Source organism: Macaca thibetana, chromosome 4, assembly GCF_024542745.1.
Source record: "Macaca thibetana thibetana isolate TM-01 chromosome 4, ASM2454274v1, whole genome shotgun sequence".
In the NCBI taxonomy this organism is placed as follows: domain Eukaryota; kingdom Metazoa; phylum Chordata; class Mammalia; order Primates; family Cercopithecidae; genus Macaca; species Macaca thibetana.
In genome coordinates this window covers 24,501,367-24,518,968 of record NC_065581.1, presented here as the reverse complement: position 1 = coordinate 24,518,968, position 17,602 = coordinate 24,501,367, and the positions used below count along the sequence as shown (strand labels likewise).

General features: G+C 42.4%; 2 protein-coding genes across 3 annotated transcripts in view; both read right to left on the bottom strand.

The window, feature by feature from the left end:
* The window catches only part of ACOT13 (acyl-CoA thioesterase 13), an 812,642-nt gene that overhangs the window by 184,852 nt on the left and 610,188 nt on the right, over positions 1-17,602 (bottom strand). The gene's annotated exons all lie outside the window — the stretch shown is intronic.
* The window catches only part of ALDH5A1 (aldehyde dehydrogenase 5 family member A1), a 35,813-nt gene that overhangs the window by 15,742 nt on the left and 2,469 nt on the right, over positions 1-17,602 (bottom strand). Inside the window, exons 2-6 of the mRNA XM_050788214.1 lie at positions 12,398-12,481; positions 11,580-11,750; positions 10,031-10,147; positions 6,104-6,247; positions 842-985 (exon numbers count right to left, since the gene is read on the bottom strand). Of these exons, the coding sequence (XP_050644171.1) occupies positions 842-985; positions 6,104-6,247; positions 10,031-10,147; positions 11,580-11,750; positions 12,398-12,481 (660 nt within the window). The remainder of the gene's footprint in view (positions 1-841; positions 986-6,103; positions 6,248-10,030; positions 10,148-11,579; positions 11,751-12,397; positions 12,482-17,602) is intronic.

The following is a 17,602-nucleotide window of genomic DNA, read 5'->3' as shown; positions in this document are numbered from 1 at the left end:
AGACAGGATCCTTGGCTCAGAGTCCCAGCTCCTCAGCAGATCTGACACTGTGGCCCGAATATGTCTGATCTCAAGTCACTTTTTCCTTCTAGAGTTTCATTTCCTCATCTGTAAAATGCAACGTTTGTAGAGCTGATGACTGTGAAAGTCCCTGACAGATCAAATATTCCAGGATTTCCTAGGAAGACACGAGCTCAGGCCTCTGGTCTCCCAGGACAGCCCCGTTACTCCTCCAAAACACTGCTGGCGTGGGCCTGTGCCCTGTAGAGGGCACCTCTGATGCTCCCTCCATCTCGGGACAGCGAGGCCCCACTGGGTCATAGCAGGCAGCAGGGGTTTGAGTTTTTCCAGCCACCACCCTCCTCAACATTTTCTTACTTTCTTTCCCTTGGCCTCAGAGACCCCAATTGTTCAAGGCTGTTCTGTGTCTGAGGAGATGATTATATCCATTCAGTAGAAAAGAGATCAATGAAAGAAAACTATACAAATAACCAGATTAAAAGGGTAGGGGAAAGAAGAAAACAGAGAACAATTTGACTAAAGGACATCTGCTGTTCAGAAAATTCTTTGAAGCCAGGGACTGCAACTTATTTTGGGGGGGCCCCTCTGAGTCTAGTATAGTCCCTGGTAAAAAAAAAAAAAAAAAAAAAAAAAAAAAAAAAAAAAGTCAGGCATATACTAAATATTTGCTGACAGAGTCAATGAATAAAGAATGAATAGTGGAAGGAACCCAAAAGTAGTTTCCTTCTGGGATTTAAGGCAGTAGAGGTGGTGGGATCTTTGTAACACACACACACACACACACACACACACACAACCTGAAATACTCTTCAGGACTCACCTGTCCGGTGTTCCTAAATTTAGATGCCAGGGCCCCTGCTACAGCCTGGTCCACGTTGGCACTGTCAAATACTATAAATGGAGCAAGGCCTCCCAGCTCCATGGAGACCCTTTTCACAGAGTTTGCTGCATGGTGCAACAGGATCTGTGAGCAGAGGAGAGAATGCTGTGAGCACAGAAATCCACTACCAGGATTGTTATAAGCCTTTGTTTAAAAAAATTACCAAACGGTGAAAAAAGCAAGGTGCACAGTAGGGTACATGGGATAACTCTTTGCATAAGAAAAGGGAGAAATGAGAATAGGTATTTACATTTGCTTGTATTTGATAAAGAAACATTGGGAAGAGGCTGGGTGTGGTAGTGTGCACCCGTAATCCCAGCACTTTAAGAGGCTGAAGTGGGAGGATTACTTGAGGCCAGGGGTTCCAGACCAGCCTGGGCAACATAGTGAGACTCCATTTCAAAAATTAAATAAATAAATAAATTAGTAAAATAAATGCTGAGACAAGACACAAAAAGTCATTACTTATAGAAAGAGGGAGGGAGTCAGCGTTGGGGTGAGGGTGAGACTTGTCATGGCAAACATTAATACTGTCTTAATTTTCGAACCATATAAGTAAGCGTATTATCTATCCAAAACAATTATATGATGGGCTTAAAAATCATAGAGATAAGGTAATAAAATCACCTAGAATCCCACAATCCATAGCTTACACTGATAACATTTTAAACTACATCCATTTAGAATTTAGCCATGCAGGTTCATGTACATGTACATCTAAAAAAAAAAAAAAAAAACAGGATGGTATAATTACATAATTATACAGTTTTGTAACCTGCTTTATCTTCCTAATGAATCACATATTTGGGACATCTATCTTAAAATTTTCATAACATTTTATACCTTGCTCCTTTAATGTAACACTATAATGTGAAGATCCTCTTATGTCAGCACATACATTTCTGGAACTTTGTCTATTTATTATTATTATCATCATTGAGATGGAGTCTCGCTCTGTTGCCCAGGCTGTAGTGCAGTTGTGCAATCTCCAGTTACTGCAACCTCCATCTTCTGGGTTCAAGCGATTCTTCTGCCTCAGCCTCTTGAGTGCTGGGATTACAGACATGTGCCACCACACTTGGCTAATTTTTGTATTTTTAGTAGAGATAGGGTTTTGCCATGTTGGCCAGGCTGGTCTTAAACTCCTGACCTCAAGTAATCTGTCTGCCTCAGCCTCCCAAAGTGCTGGGATTATAGGTGTGAGCCACTGTGCCCGGCCTAGAACATTCCTTTAGATGCGTACATCGTATTCTACTGCATGGCTATTCTGTAATTTATTTATTCAGGCCCCATCTGTTGGACATTTAGGTTGTTTCCATCCTTGCTGTTAAAAAAATGCTGTGGATTGTGCCACTGCACTCCAGCCTGGGCGACAGAGCAAGACTCTGTCTCAAAAAACAAACAAAACAAAACAAACGCTGTGATTATTCTGTCAGGATGAACATGTAGAATTGCTAGCTCAATGTATAAGTAAGTAAGGCTTTTGGTACATATAGCTATTCTAGTTTAAATATCCAGTAAGAGATTTCATAGCCTAAGAAGCTGCTCAGGGATGTTTAAATGATTAATTAAGGATAGTAGGTCTTTGTCTAGTCATGGCTGCAGGGAAGATGGGACCACACTTGAGATGGTTCGAGTGAAACAGACCGTGTTCACAAGCCCAAGGTGGCTCTAGCGTTGCCCCCCAAGTGTTGTACATTCTGAGGTCATGAGTTTTGTGACAGGGTTCTTGATAAAAACACAGAATGGCTGGAAAGCTGGGCCTGTGTGGGTCCTGTGTATGTGTCCGTATGTTAATATTCCAGCTATCAAATGGTAGTAACAATCTTCTCTGAAACATTACTGCTCAACAAAGTAGTTCAAGTTTTAAGACTACACGTATTTCTTTACTGGATGCAATATGACCATTTACAATTTTTTTTTTATGTTTTTATTGTAAAATTTTTAAGAAATGTCATTGACTATTCCTGGATTTGCTTCAGTGCAAAATGATTCTCACTGTTGCGTCACTCCATTTTGCCTCCACCTGGCCTTGAGCATAGGTCCTGTCTCTGGTGTCTGTCCCTCCACCTGCGCTGGCTCTGTGTCCTCTGACAGTGTCCTCTCCCCACTCAGTCTCTGCTTTTCCAGGCAGGCGGCTTGCCCTGGCCACTGGGTATGGTATAAACTTCTGTGATGTCTTAATGAATCTTTTCAGCTCCAGTTCCCATGGGCTGACCTCAGGGCCTCAGCTTCCAAAGACCACATGTGATTGGCCCGGCCTACCTTTCTTTCTTTATCTTTTTTTTTGAGTTTAGGAGCGGAAGTTTAATAGGCATAAGAGAGAGAAAGAAACAGAAAGGAAAACAGCTGTCTTCTCTAGTGAAGGAGAGGGGACTTCCGAGAGGAAAAGGCCCTGACCCAGCCCACCCTTCTATGCCAGGCTACTTGTCCTAGATCACTGGCCAGCCCACAATTTACGTTTCGCTCAAGTTAATGACCACTCAGGGTTCAGTTCTCTGAACAGAGGAAGAGACGACGTATCATGCGCTTTAAAACCTGGCTGCTGTCCTCTCAGTGGGGTCCTGGGAGGGGTGGCCCCCCTAGAAAGAAGCAAGGGCAGGGCAGGCATCCCTAGAACAGGCTCGCTGTGTAAGCCTCAGTTACAAGAAAAGGTTCTCCACCCCAGGACCAGCAGCTGAGCCACTAATCTCTGAAGACCAGCTCAGCAGAGGTGCTTGCTATATGCATTAATTATCCTTTTAGCTATATTTGTCACATTTCCCATTCAGTCACTTGAGGTCCATCACTGTCCTAGGTAAAGAGGAGCAAAGCTGGACTTGGCAGGGTCATGGCTGATATTTTCCTGGAGCCCTGTTAGATGAGGATAGTTTGCTGAGAAAACTGAGTTGCTGCCCTTCGCCCAGTATCCTGGGAATTTCTCTGGCTTGAACGACGAAGGATTTACAACCCTTTCTCCCAGGCTTCCCTCTTTTTTCTAACTACTTCGTAGTAACATTTGAATCCCTCTGCAGGTAAGTTTGCATTGTAAGACCCACTGATCAGGGCATAGCAGTGTATGGATCTAAAAATTCCCCTTCCTATTATGAATGAATGGTAGGATTCCAAAGCACTACTCCTGGAGTATGAGTTTATAGCATGACAAAAGTGATTATGACTGGGAGGCATTAAAATTACATTATTCCAGCCGGGCACACTGGCTCACACCTATAATCCCAGCACTTTGGGAGGCCCCTAAGGAGGGAGGATCACTTGAGGCCAGGCGTTCCAGATGGGCCTGACCAACATGGCAAAACCCCATCTCTACAGAAAATACAAAAATTAGCCAGGCGTAGTGGCACATGCCTGTAATCCTAGCTACTCAAGAGTCTGAGGCATGAGAATCACTTGAACCCAGGAAGTGGAGGTTACAGTGAGCCGAGATCATGCCACTGCACTCCAGCCTGGGCAACAGGGCAACTGTCTCAAAAAAAAAAAAAAAAAAATTAAATTATTCCCTCATGCTTCTCATGGTTTCTAAAATGGCCACAGATGCACAAAATCTTTGAAATTAGACTTTTTAATTTTTATTATTTTTTGAGGCAGGGTCTCACTCCTATTGCCCAGGCTGGAGTGCAGTGACATGATCACAACTCACTGCAGCCTCGACCTCCTAGGCTCAGGTGATCCTCTCACCTCAGCCTCCCAAGTAGCTGGGACTACAGGTGTGTGCCACTAAGCCCAGCTAATTTTTTTTTTTGTAGAGACAGGGTTTCACCATGTTGTCTAGGTTAGTCTTGAACTCCTTGGGCTCAAGCAATCTTCCTGCCTTGGCCTCTCAAAGTGTGAGGATTACAGGTGTCAGCTAGCACACCTGGGCAGATTTATATTATTTTTTATCTGTTATGTGTTTATGGACATGAATACTATGAGTACAGATACATATATGTGTATATGTAAACTAGTAGAAAAAAAGCACACCATCTGAAGAGAAACACCATAAACAAAAACTTTTGTTCTACCTTGATTTTTTCTCTTTTGGACATTTTAAAAATTATTTATTATTTTTTAATTTCTTAACTTTTTTTTTTTGAGACGGAGTCTCGCTCTGTCACCTAGGCTGAAGTGCAGTGGCGCGATCTCAGCTCACCTCACTGCAAGCTCCGCCTCCCGGGTTCACGCCATTCTTCCATCTTAGCCTCCCAAGTAGCTGGGACTACAGGCACCCACCACCACGCCAGCGAATGTTTTGTATTTTTAGTACAGACAGGGTTTCACCGTGTTAGCCAGGATGGTCTTGATCTCCTGACCTTGTGATCCGCCCACCTCAGCCTCCCAAAGTGTTGGGATTACAGGCATGAGCCACCACACCTGGCCCTCTTTTGGATATTTAAAAGGATAAACATCTACTTACAGGCAAACGCATTAAGTGTTCAGCAAAGAACATTTCATCATTTAAGGGGAAAAAAACTCAAAGAAAAAGACCTTGTCAATTATCTAAGTACTTTTAGACTAAACACAATTTCTGTTCAATTCAAAAACATCCATTTCAACATTAATTGTGTGTTTCTGGAATCTCTAATTTTACATTATTGAAAGAAACCTGCATTCCAGAATTGAAAAAAATACAAGGGAGAACTTTCACCCACTTCACATACAACAAGTAATGCAAAAATAATGGGACCCTCACTACCCCAATTTCTTTGGTTTTGTCAAGCAGGAACCTATGTCATGCCATAAAGAACTGTCCAAAATATCTCCAGAGGATGGTCAGATATTACTTTATTCAACCAACAGACCTTTTTTTTTGAAACAGAGTCTTGCTCTGTCACCCAGTCTGCAGTGCAGTGGCACAATCTCTGCTCACTGCAACCTCCACCTCCCAGGTTCAAGTGATTCTCATGCCTCAGTCACCTGAGTACCTGGGATTACAGGTGTGCACCCCCACGCCTGGTTAACTGTTGTACTTTCTGTAGAGACAGGGTTTCACCATGTTGGCCAGGCTCGTCTTGAACTCCTGGCCTCAAGTGATCTGCCCACCTCAGCCTCCCAAAGTGCTGGAATTACAGGCGTGAGCCACCGTGCTTGGCCTGTGACAGAGCTTTTAACACTGTGCTGGAAATCTTTCCAAAATTGGTGATCAGGATGAAATAGTATTTTTATAACCTATCAAGATAAAATATTAGAAAGATATTTGTTTTCTTTGAAACTTGAGTCACATACCTTTCCTGTAGTTGTTGAACCAGTAAAGGAAATTTTGGACACCAGGGGATCAGTACAAATTGCCTCCCCTACTTCCTTGGCATTCTTTCGAGAACAGGGAATAACATTGTATACACCTGGAGGAATTCCAGCCTGGCTTGCAAGCTATAAACAGAAACAGCAAACATGTGGCAACAATTTACTAAACTGAAAAAAAAAAAAGAAAAGAGAAATAAATCATTCAAGGCTACTATGAATACCTTTACTCGTATAAACTAGAAAACCTAGAGGAGATGGATAAATTCCTGGAAATAAACAAGCCTCCTAGCTTAAATCAGGAAGAACAAGATACCCCAAGCAGACCAATAACAAGCAGCAAGACTGAAATGGTAATAAAACAATTACCAACCAAAAAAAGTTCAGGACCAGACAGATTCATAGCAGAATTCTACTAGGCATTCAAAGAAGAATTGGTACCAATCCTATTGACACTATTCCACAAGATAGAGAAAGAGGGAATGCTCCCTAAATCATTTTATGAAGCCAGTATCGCCCTGGCTTCATAGGAAGGACAAAACCAAGGAAAGGACATAACCCAAAAGGAAAACTACAGACCAATACCTCTGTTGGACATAGATGCAAAAATCCTTAACAAAATACTAGCTAACACATCCAAATCCAACAACACATCAAAAAGATAATCCACCATGCCCAGCTAATTTTTGTATTTTTTGTAGAGACGGGGTTTCACCGTGTTGGCCAGGATGGTCTCGATCTCTTGACCTTGTGATCCACCCACCTCAGCCTCCCAAAGTGCTGGGATTACAGGCGTTAGCCACTGCACCTGGCCTGGAGACTATCATTCTGAGTTAAGTAACTCAGGAATGGAAAACTAAACATAATATGTTCTCACTCATAAGTGGGAGCTAAGCTGTGAGGAAGCAAAGGCATAAGAATGACACAATGGACTTTGGGAACTCAGGGAGAAAGGGTGGGAAGGGGGCAAGGGATAAAAGACTACAAATTGTGTGCAGTGTATACTGCTCAGGTGATGGGTACACCAAAATCTCACAAATCACCACTAAAGAACTTAATCATGTTAATCAAATACCACCTGTTCCCCAATAACCAATGAAAATAAAAATTAAAAAATAAAATAAAATCAGACATTTTGTACCCATAAAAAAAAGAAAGCTACTTTTAAAAATTAGAGAAAAGATGAAAAAGATAAAAGAGAAAGTGACAAAAAAGATTCAACTCATGGATAATAGGAGTCCCTAAAGGAGTAAAACCAAACGAATGGTGAGGAACAAATCCTGAAAACTTTATAGAGATATAAAACAAAAAGGCTGGAAACTACGTACTGAAAGAGCACACTGCATACCTAGAGTATGGACTCAAAGCAATCATCACAAAGACATATTCTAGTGACATTACTGGTCTTTAAAGGGGGAAAAAAAACAAATCGAACCCTTTTGTGGATCTAGGCAAAAAAACCCCCAAAAAACAAAAACAACTTGACTTATAAAGGCAAGAAACTTAGGTTACTGTCTGAATTTTCAAGAGCAACACTTTATATCAGAAGAAAATGGAGAATATAGTTAAGATAATCAAGTAAAAAAAAATGTGAGCCAAGGATTTTATACCTAGCAAAACTGATTTATAAGCACAATAGACCCAGACTACTGACAACATTTAAGAAGGGAAAATATTATTCCCACAAGCCCTTCCTAAGGAATCTACTACAGACTGAGAGGTGCTGATCACCAAATGTCTAGAGAGACACTGGCATGAGCACTGGTGGTGAGCATAAACATACAGCTGCTTGTTGAACTAAGTCTAAAGGAGGGTTAAACTGGAGAGAATAGAGCATGTAATGGTTGTAGCCTTGCAATGCAGGTACAGTGTAACTATTTTAAAATACAGAGAAATGTTTATAGCCAAGATGGATTAAGGAGACAAGACAACTAAATGTAATGTGATATCCTGGACCAGATCCTGAAACAGAAAAAAGGAGACTAGGTACAGACTAATAAAATCTGAGAATGGATTTTAAAGTATGGACTTTAGTTAATAACAGTGTATCGCTATTCATTCATTAATTGTAACAAATATACTATACTAATGTAAGCTGCTAGTAATAGGAGAAATTGAGTGTAGGATATGTGGGAAAATACCCCATCTCTGCGATTTTTTCTGTAAATGTAAAACTATTCTAAAATAAAAGTTTATTACTAAAAATGAGAATGGAAAGAGAAAATACCAAAAAATTAAACCATTTTCAATAGGCACATTGGTGATATTAAAATTAATATTTTTTAAAAATAAAATTAATATTCAGAAGCTGTTGTTCTGTGTAATGAGTACATATGGAATATTAATTTAGTAATTTCCTGAGTCTTTAGAAACCAGGAAAGAGGCCAGGTGCGATGGCTCATGCCTGTAATCCCAGCACTTTGGGAGGCTAAGGTGGGTGGATCATGAGGTCAGGAGTTCAAGACCAGTCTGGCCAAATGGTGAAACCCCATCTCTACTAAAAATACAAAAATTAGCTGGGTGTGGTGGTGGGCATCTGTAATCCCAGCTACTCGGGAGGCTGAGGCAGAGAATTGCTTGAACCTGGGAGGCAGAGGTTGCAGTGAGCCGAGATAGCGCACTGCACTTCAGCCTGGGTGACAGAGCAAGACTCTGTCTCCAAAAAAAAAAAAAAAAAGAAAAAAGAAACCAGGAAAGAAAGAGATGCAGATATAATATAAAAGAAGTTAAGTAAAAAGTCTACAGGACTGAATTTGAATTGGAAGTTTCTGTAGGAATTTCTGTAGCATTTTATTGTGTATATACATGTGTGTACACATATATATATATCTCCTAGCCCTGCCCACTGAAAAGGCCTACAAATAGTGATAGGGTAGGTGGTTTTAGGTGTAATGGGGGAAAAAGCAAAGCAGAGAAGGGGATCAGGAGCATCAGAGTGTGAGGTTGTGATTGATTTTTGAGACAGTCTCACTGTCACCCAGGCTGTAGTGCAGTGACACGATCTCAGCTCACTGCAATCTCTGCCCCCAGGGTTCAAGCGATTCTCCCGCCTCAGCCTCCTGAGTAGCTGGGATTACAGGCACGTGCCACCGCGCCCAGCTAATTTTGTATTTTTAGTAGAGACAGGGTTTCAGCATGTTGACCAGGCTGGTCTCGAACTCCTGACCTCAAGTGATCTGCCCGCCTCAGCCTCCCAAAGTTCTGGGATTATAGGCGTGAGCCACCACACCCAGCCAAGTTGTGATTTTTAGACAGGGTGGCATTTGAGTGAAGATGTGAAGAAGCAAGTCATAGGGATATCTGGGCGAGAGCGCTCCAGACAGAGGGAAAGTATAAAGTTTGAGTGGAGGGCAAGGCTGGTGGGGTCTGGAAAGCAGCAGGGGCCAGAGTGGTCCAAGCAGATGAATGAAGAGTGAGGGGCTCCAGCGTGATGGACAAGGTCAGAGGCATACTGGGGGGTGGGAAGTGACATCTTATAGGACCTTGAAAGCCACTAAGGAATCTGGACTTTACTCTGAGTGACACAAGAGGCCACTTGAGGTTTTCAAACAAAAGAATAAGATCTAATAGAATGCAGGTTGAACTGGGAATGGGAATGGTAAATAAGAAGTTTCCTAAATGTGAGAAACATCCATGTTTAAGTGCCTATTTCATGAAGATGATGGATAGATACCAATTTTACAGTAGGCTGAAAATACATGGCCTGCAGATGTCAGAAAATCCCTCATCAATTTTTTTTCCCCAAAAGAGCTACAGCTGACTTAAAATAATTGCCAGTAGATTAAAACACCACACCATGCATCAGGAGACATAAGCAAAGAAGTAGACTCCAAAATTGCTTCTTTCTGTCCCAGATACACATTAATTTTTGGACTTTGTCTGCTCTGTACAAACACAGGGAGAGCGGCTCACCTCAGCCAGGGCCAGGGCGGAGAAGGGCGTGTCTTCGGCAGGCTTCACCACCACGGTACAGCCGGCTGCCAGGGCGGCCCCCACCTTCCGGGTGATCATGGCACTGGGGAAATTCCACTGGGGTTAGAAGAGCAGAGGAAGCATATGAGAGGAAGGACCGCCTCATTAGTGCAAAGGAAGGCAGGCTGGGAAGGCAGTGAACAAATTCCATTGCACAACTGATTGACAAACCCGTTTGGCTGCACAGGTGAGCTCTCAGAACACCTGACCCCCTGCCAACTTGAGGGACTCTGAGATAAAGGCTCATGAAGATAGGAAATATTTTTGGAATTGAACACAGTAAAAAATGAGTTAGACCAGGGGTCTGCCAACTTTTTCTGCGAAGGGCCGAATCGTAAATTTTTTAGGCTTTGTAGAATGTATAGTTTCTATGGCAATTACTCAACTCTGCAGCTGTATTGTGAAAACCACCACAGATAGTAGGTGTATGAATGGGTGTGACTGTGTCCCAATAAAACTTTATTTACAAACATAGGTAGTGGGCTGGATTTGGCCTGAGGCCCATGGGAGTAAATATTAGCAATGGTTTTGAAAATGGCAGATGATTTATTACTTCCTTCCACATACATATTTATAGATGCCTACAGACACACCTATAATAACAGTATTTTATTTTGAAAAACTCTATTATATAATACTTACTCTGTATCAGGTATTTTTCTAAGTACTTCAAAATTAAAATTAATTAAATCCTTATCACAACCCAATGAGGTTGATATTAACCTCATTTGCAAGTTCGAGAAAACGGCGACAGTGCAGTTAAGTAATTTGGCCGCGGTTGCACAGTTAGTAAATAGTGACCTTCAAGTCAAACCTAGTCCATCTAGGCAATCAGGGGGATTCTGTCAGTAACTATGCTGAGCAGGAAAAGCACAGACGTCTCGAGACCAGCTGACAGATACAGGAGAGAAGTTAACATGAGACCTAGTAGAAGGCAGGACCCAGAGGGAAAGCTGGGTGTTCCACAAATATACTGCAGCCCCATCCAGGCAGATGTGATACCTTATTTCTTAGCCTTTCTATCTCTAGAACCTGGCCCAATGCCTGCTGGTGGGTCCACACATGCTTTGCTATTGATGATAACCATCAATTAAGCATAACACTTTTTTTCCAAACTATGGCAAGTTTAAAAATGTGTCATATCTTAAGTCTTTTTAAAAATGATAAATACCGGAAGATCTTTTCAGAGGTGCTAGGCAATGCCAGGAAGAAGCCTCCAGGCCAAGTCAGAAGAGCCCCTGGGTCCTCCTGCGGCGCATCCCACTTTTGCAGGCATTAGAAATGCATCCTTTCACTCATTGCCACCACACCTAACATCATCAGAGGACCAGGAAACACACTTCCACATCCAGCGAAAGTATCAGGAAACCAGGAACAGGTGACAAAACTAACAGGATAAGCACACCTGCTCAGGCGGAAGAATGAATTCTTTCCCAACTCCCTATCCAATCTCCCACCCTAGGATCTTGCTGATCTCACTGTCACCTACCGGGGTGATGACTGCAGCCACGCCTACGGGCTGCTTGAGGACCAGGGCCCGCTTGTCCTTTGCTGGGGTGTAGATAATGTCTCCGTAAACACGGCGGGCTTCCTCAGAGAACCACTCTAGGAAAAAGGCGGAATAGAGAATTTCTCCATGTGCCTCCTTCAGTGGCTTTCCCTAAATTAAACCAGAAAAGAACCCACATATTACCTTCTGATAATAAAAGCATGGCTCTGTGTTCCTAAATTCTTCAAGGTGCAAGAAGAGTAGAAAAGTCTCCTACAACGATAGCCAAGAGTGGGGAAAATTTCTGACTTTGGCGTGAGTTTTAAAAAGCAGAATTACAATGATGACTGTATCACCCTAAACCACAAGAGTCATTTGCATTCTCAATATATTTACAAATTAGGAAAATTTTCCTCCCTTCAATATCTTCTAAGTATTGTAACCATGATATGAAATAATTTATTATATCTATGGAAGAAGTATTGGTATATTTAAAAATGTACAAAAACAATATTAAAAAAACCACCAAAACAGTACCATGAAAAAAACATCAGAATGGTGAAACAGCAGTTATGCATATAGTTGCACACAAAATCTATTTTTGGATACTATTAAAGAATAAACTAGAACATACGAATTTTATTTTAGCAAATCTAAGTACCCTGGCACAATAATGATTTGGCATTTGATCAGTAGAGAAGGAACCACATATTCTTTAGCTACAGCCAGCAGTGATGGGAAGTCAGGGGCTTCCCCAAGTTTAGTGTAAGAATTCCTGGAGAATTTCTCAGTGCACCAAGTCAGAACCCTGAACTTACACTTTCAGCTGTGATTATTCTGGCAAGGTCATCCTTATTTTGTATCATTAAATTGTACCACTTTCGAAGTAATGAACTCCTCTCCTGCAAAAGAAATAACAAGGCAGAAAAGTAATAAAATGCCAAGCGTAACACAGAATGCTAAATAAAATTCAATATCCTAAAATATTAGCTGTATGGTCTCATTCTCCTTGACTGTGATGGTTAATTTTATGTGTAAATTTGACTGGGTTCAAGGAGCCCCAGAGAGCTGGTAAAACATTATTTCTGGGTATGTCTGTGAACGTTTTCGGAAGAGATTAGCAGTTGAATCAGGAGACTGAATAAAGAAGATTTGACTTCATAAATTCACGTGGGTATCATCCAATCTGCTGAGGACCTGAAAAGAACAAAGTGGCAGAGGAAGAGCAAATTCACTCTCTGCATGAGCTAGGACATCCATTTCCTCCTGTTGCCAGACACCAGACATTGGCATTCCTGGTACTCAGACTTTTGGACCCAGACTAGAACTCAGATTGGACATACCAGCTTTCTTGGGTCTCCAGCTTGCAGACAGCAGAGGGTGGGACTTCTCAGCATCCACAATCACCCGAGCCAGTCCTTCATAAGAACTCTCTTCCTATATATCTATGATTCCATATACATACATATAACATTGGTTCTCATAGAACACTGGTTCTATTTTTCTGGACAACGCTGAGTAAGATGCTTGGGGAAACATACATTGACCTTCTGTTTTTTTGTTTCTTTGTTTTGGAGACAGGGTCTGGGTTTGGACGATGAGAAGCACACAAACTAAAAAAAAATTTAAAAATTTTAAAAATTTTTAAAAAGAGATAGGGTTTTGTTCTGTAACTCAGGCTGAAGTGCAGTGGTGTCATCATACCTCACTGCAACCTCTGCTTCCTTGGTTCAAGTGATCCTCCCAGCTCAGCCTACTGAGTAGCTGGGACCACAGGCACACACCACCATGCCCAGCTATTTTTTTCTGTTAACTCATCTGTATCTGTTACAACTTTAAGCAGAATATGACTCGGGCACTACATTTCCATCCACAATACTGGCTCTGAGTTATTTTTGGACAGCTTTATGATATGCTTAGGTAGGCTTGTAGCTTTGCTTCTCAAACAATACTTTTCTTTGGAAAATAAGCCCTGTGGAGAGTTCCTTCCATCAAGTTGCTTCAGTTTAACCTATTTCTAGAGGACTAGTACATGCAGAATTGGCAGCTACAGGGGACGAAAAGTTCAAACAGTAGATTCTACAAGATGTAACAAATACTTTTTTTCTAAACATCAAGGTGTAGCTCAAGAACACTTTGACAGCAAGATTTGGTCTACTAAGGAATCCAGCTTGATAGCTAAACACTTAGACCACAAAGTTAACATCATGTTATATACATCTTATAACGATTACCTTGATCTGTTAAAATAAGCCAATGTGAAACTAAAAAAGCATTACTAGCTCTGCTTTAGTGCCTAAGGTATCACAGCATCACTTAGAAGTAGAAAGAAATCTTATCTTCCCCTTAAAGTAGTTGTTGTCGTGCCATACAGACTTTTCATGCTAACAGGATCTACAGGATGATCATGCTCAGCTAATTAAAAAGAATTTTCGTTTGTATAGACAAGGTCTCACTATATTGCTCATGCTAACTGACCCTTCTTTGATGAGTAATAGAGATCCAATTTCGAGTTGCATCTAAAGAGGTATACTGGGTCATAAATTATAAAAGAGAAATAAGTATTGTGGAAACAGCTATTATTGCTTATGGTACATAAGAACAACTTTAATTTTACCATACAAAGGTAGAGTTCCTTACTTTATTATTATTATTTTAGATAGGGTCTTGATCTGACGTCCAGGCTGGAGTGTGGTGGCGCAATCATAGCTCACTGCAACCTCAGACTCCTGGCTTTAAGTGATTCTCCTGCCTTGGCCTCCCAAAGTGCAGAGATTATAATTGTGAGCCACCATGCCTGGCCCATTCTACTTTCTGTCTCTATGAATTTGACAACTCTAGGTACCTCATATAAGTAGAATCATACAGCATTTGCCCTTTTGTGACTGGCTTATTTTACTCAGCATAATGTCTTCAAGTATTGTTCCCTATTATAGTGGCTCGCTGGCAACCTGGATTTGTCCCAGAGACTGACATATAGACTGGGGCATGCATGAGGCATAAGAAAAGGTTTTACACACTTAAGAAGAGGGCCCAGGCACAACAACATGAATGCACTTAATACCACTGAAATGTACACTTAAAAATGGTTAAAATGGGCCGGGCACGGTGGCTCATGCCTGTATTCCCAGCACTTTGGGAGGCCGAGGTGGGCAGATTATGAGGTCAGGAGATCGAGACCATCCTGGCTAACATGGTGAAACCCCATATCTACTAAAAAATACAAAAAAAAAAATTAGCCGGGTGTGGTGGCGGGCGCCTGTAGTGTCAACTACTCAGGAGGCTGAGGTAGGAGAATGGCGTGAACCCGGGACGCAGAGCTTGCATTGAGCCGAGTTGGCACCACTACATTCCAGCCTGGGCAACAGAGTGAGACTCCGTCTCAAAAAAAAAAAAAAAAAAAAAAGGTTACAATGGTAAATGTTACGTTATGCATATTTTGCCATAATTTAAAAAATTCCAATGAACACAAAACAGAGAAAGGGATACATTGGATTATTAACAATATTATGGGACCAGGTGTAGCAGCTCATGCCCATAATCACAACACTTTGGAAGGCCAAGGAGGGAGGGTTGCTTGTGGCCAGGAGTTTGACACTAGTTTGGGCAATGCGGTGAGATCCTTCTCTACACATACACACAAATTATCTGGGTGTGGTGGTGCATGCCTGTGGTCCCAGCTACTCAGAAGGCGGAGGTGGGAGAATCGCTTGGGCCTGTGAGTTCGAGGCTGCAGTGAGCCATGATAGCATCACTGCATTCCAGCCTGGGCAACGGAGCAAGACTCTGTCAAAAAAAAAAAAAAGAAAAAAGAAAAAAGATAAAAAGAAGAAATCACCTCTAAAAAAAAAAATTAATTCATTCACATAAAACCACTTTAAAAAAGAAAACGAGGAAGGCCTAGAGAATCTAAGCGACCTGGGTTGCCATCAAGGCACTCTAAAGACAGAGCTGCCCAGGCTCTAGCTTCCCACATCTGCACAGGTGTATCCAAAGCCAAGAAGAACCTTCGCTTTTTGTTTTTTGAGACAGAGTCTTACTCTGTCACCCAGGCTGGAGTGCGGTGGTGCCATCTCGGCTCACTGCAACCAACCTCCACCTCCCGGGCTCAAGCAATTTTCATGCTTCCGCCTCTTGAGTAGCTGGGATTACATACAGGTGCATGCCACAATGCCTGACTAATTTATTTATTTCCTTCCTTCCTTCCTTCTTTTTTTTTTTTTTTTGAGACAGAGTCTTGCTCTGTCCCCCAGGCTGGAGTGCAGTTGGCATGATTTCGGCTCACTGCAAACTCTGCCTCCCGGGTTCAAGCAATTTTCCCCGGCTCAGCCTCCGGAGTAGCTGGGATCACAGGTGCCTGCCACCACACCCAGCTAATTTTTGTATTTTTTAGTAGAGATGGGGTTTGCCATTTTGGCCAGGCTGGACTTGAACTCCTGACCTCAAGTGATCCACCTGCCTTGGCCTCCCAAAGTGCTGGGATTACAAGTGTGAGCCACCATGCCTGGCCCATTTTTGTATTTTTAGTAGATACAGTGTTTCACCACTTTGGACAGGCTGGTCTTGAACTCCTGACTTCAGGTGAGCCACCAGCCTTGGCCTCCCAAAGTGCTGGGATTACAGGCGTGAACCACCGTGCCCAGCCTGAACCCCTCCTTTCAAAAAGGAAGTTTCCCTGAGAAGATCCAAGCCCTTGTAAGATGGAAGCTGACCTCACTGTAATGTTCAAGGGGCACAGACATTAGGATGGGCGGTGTGATCTGAACACAGGATGATGCTGCTAGTATCAGCAAGAGGTCCCAACACCAGCCCTGCAGCCACCAAACAATCACTGACTGAGTAGAAGGCTTTCCAGAACCCCGCAATTTAACACCATTGTATGGCAGCCTTGATCTTCGTGGGGCCTTGTGGGACTCCAAAATGATGCTAGGGGAACCAGAGCTCAGGCCCTGGTCCACTCCTTTCCTGTGATCTCACCAATCCCATCGCTTTAAGTATATATGCAGTATACACAGGTATGAATTTCACATTTACATTTCTAGCCCAGGGCTTGCTCTCAAACCTCAGACACATATATCCAACTGCCTACTTTATATCCTCACATGCGTGTGAACCTACATCTCAGACTCAATACGTCTAAAACTGAACTCTGATGTCTCACCCTAATGCTGTTCCATTCAGCTATCCTCATCCTTCCAGTTGCTCAGGCCAAAAGCCCTGGAGTCATCACTAACCTCTCTCGTTCACCTACTTCCCATATAATGATCCATCAGAAAATCCAGTGGGCTCTACCTTCCAAATACATCCTTTATGGAATAACTCTTCACTTTGTCCACTGCTACCACCCTGGTTCAAGTCACCGTGGCCTCCCACCTAAATCCATGCAACAACCTCCTAACCTGTCTCTCTGCTTCCGCCAGTCTTTATCAATTCTCAGCACTGTGGTTAAAGTGGCCTTTCAAAATGTAAATCAGATCATATCTCTGCTTAAAACCCTGACACGGTGCCCCCTTTACTCAAAGTAAAAACCAAGTCCTTAGAATAACTCACAGGTCCTACATGCTCCACCCACTCCTCCCCTTTTCCATATGACCTCCTCTGATACAACTCTATCCCTTTGCTCAGTCCACACGGGCCTCCTCGCTGTTCTGCAAATGTGTCAGCCATGCTTCTGACTTTGGCTGTAGCTGAATGTCCTTATGAGAGGTGAAGCCATCTAGACTTCCTGGGTCGAGTAGGGACTTGGAAAACTTTTCTAACAAGAGGATTGTAAAATGCACCAATCAGCGCTCTGTAAAATGCACCAATCAGCACCCTGTAGCTAGCAAGAGGATTATAAAATGCACCAATCAGCGCTCTGGAGCTAGCAAGGGGATTGTAAAATGCACCAGTCAGGGCTCTGTAAAAAGACACCAATCAGCGCTCTGTAAAATGCACCAATCAGCACTCTGTAAAATGCACCAATCAGCAGGATCCTAAAAGTAGCCAATTGCAGGAAGGATTGAAAAAAGGGCATTCTGATA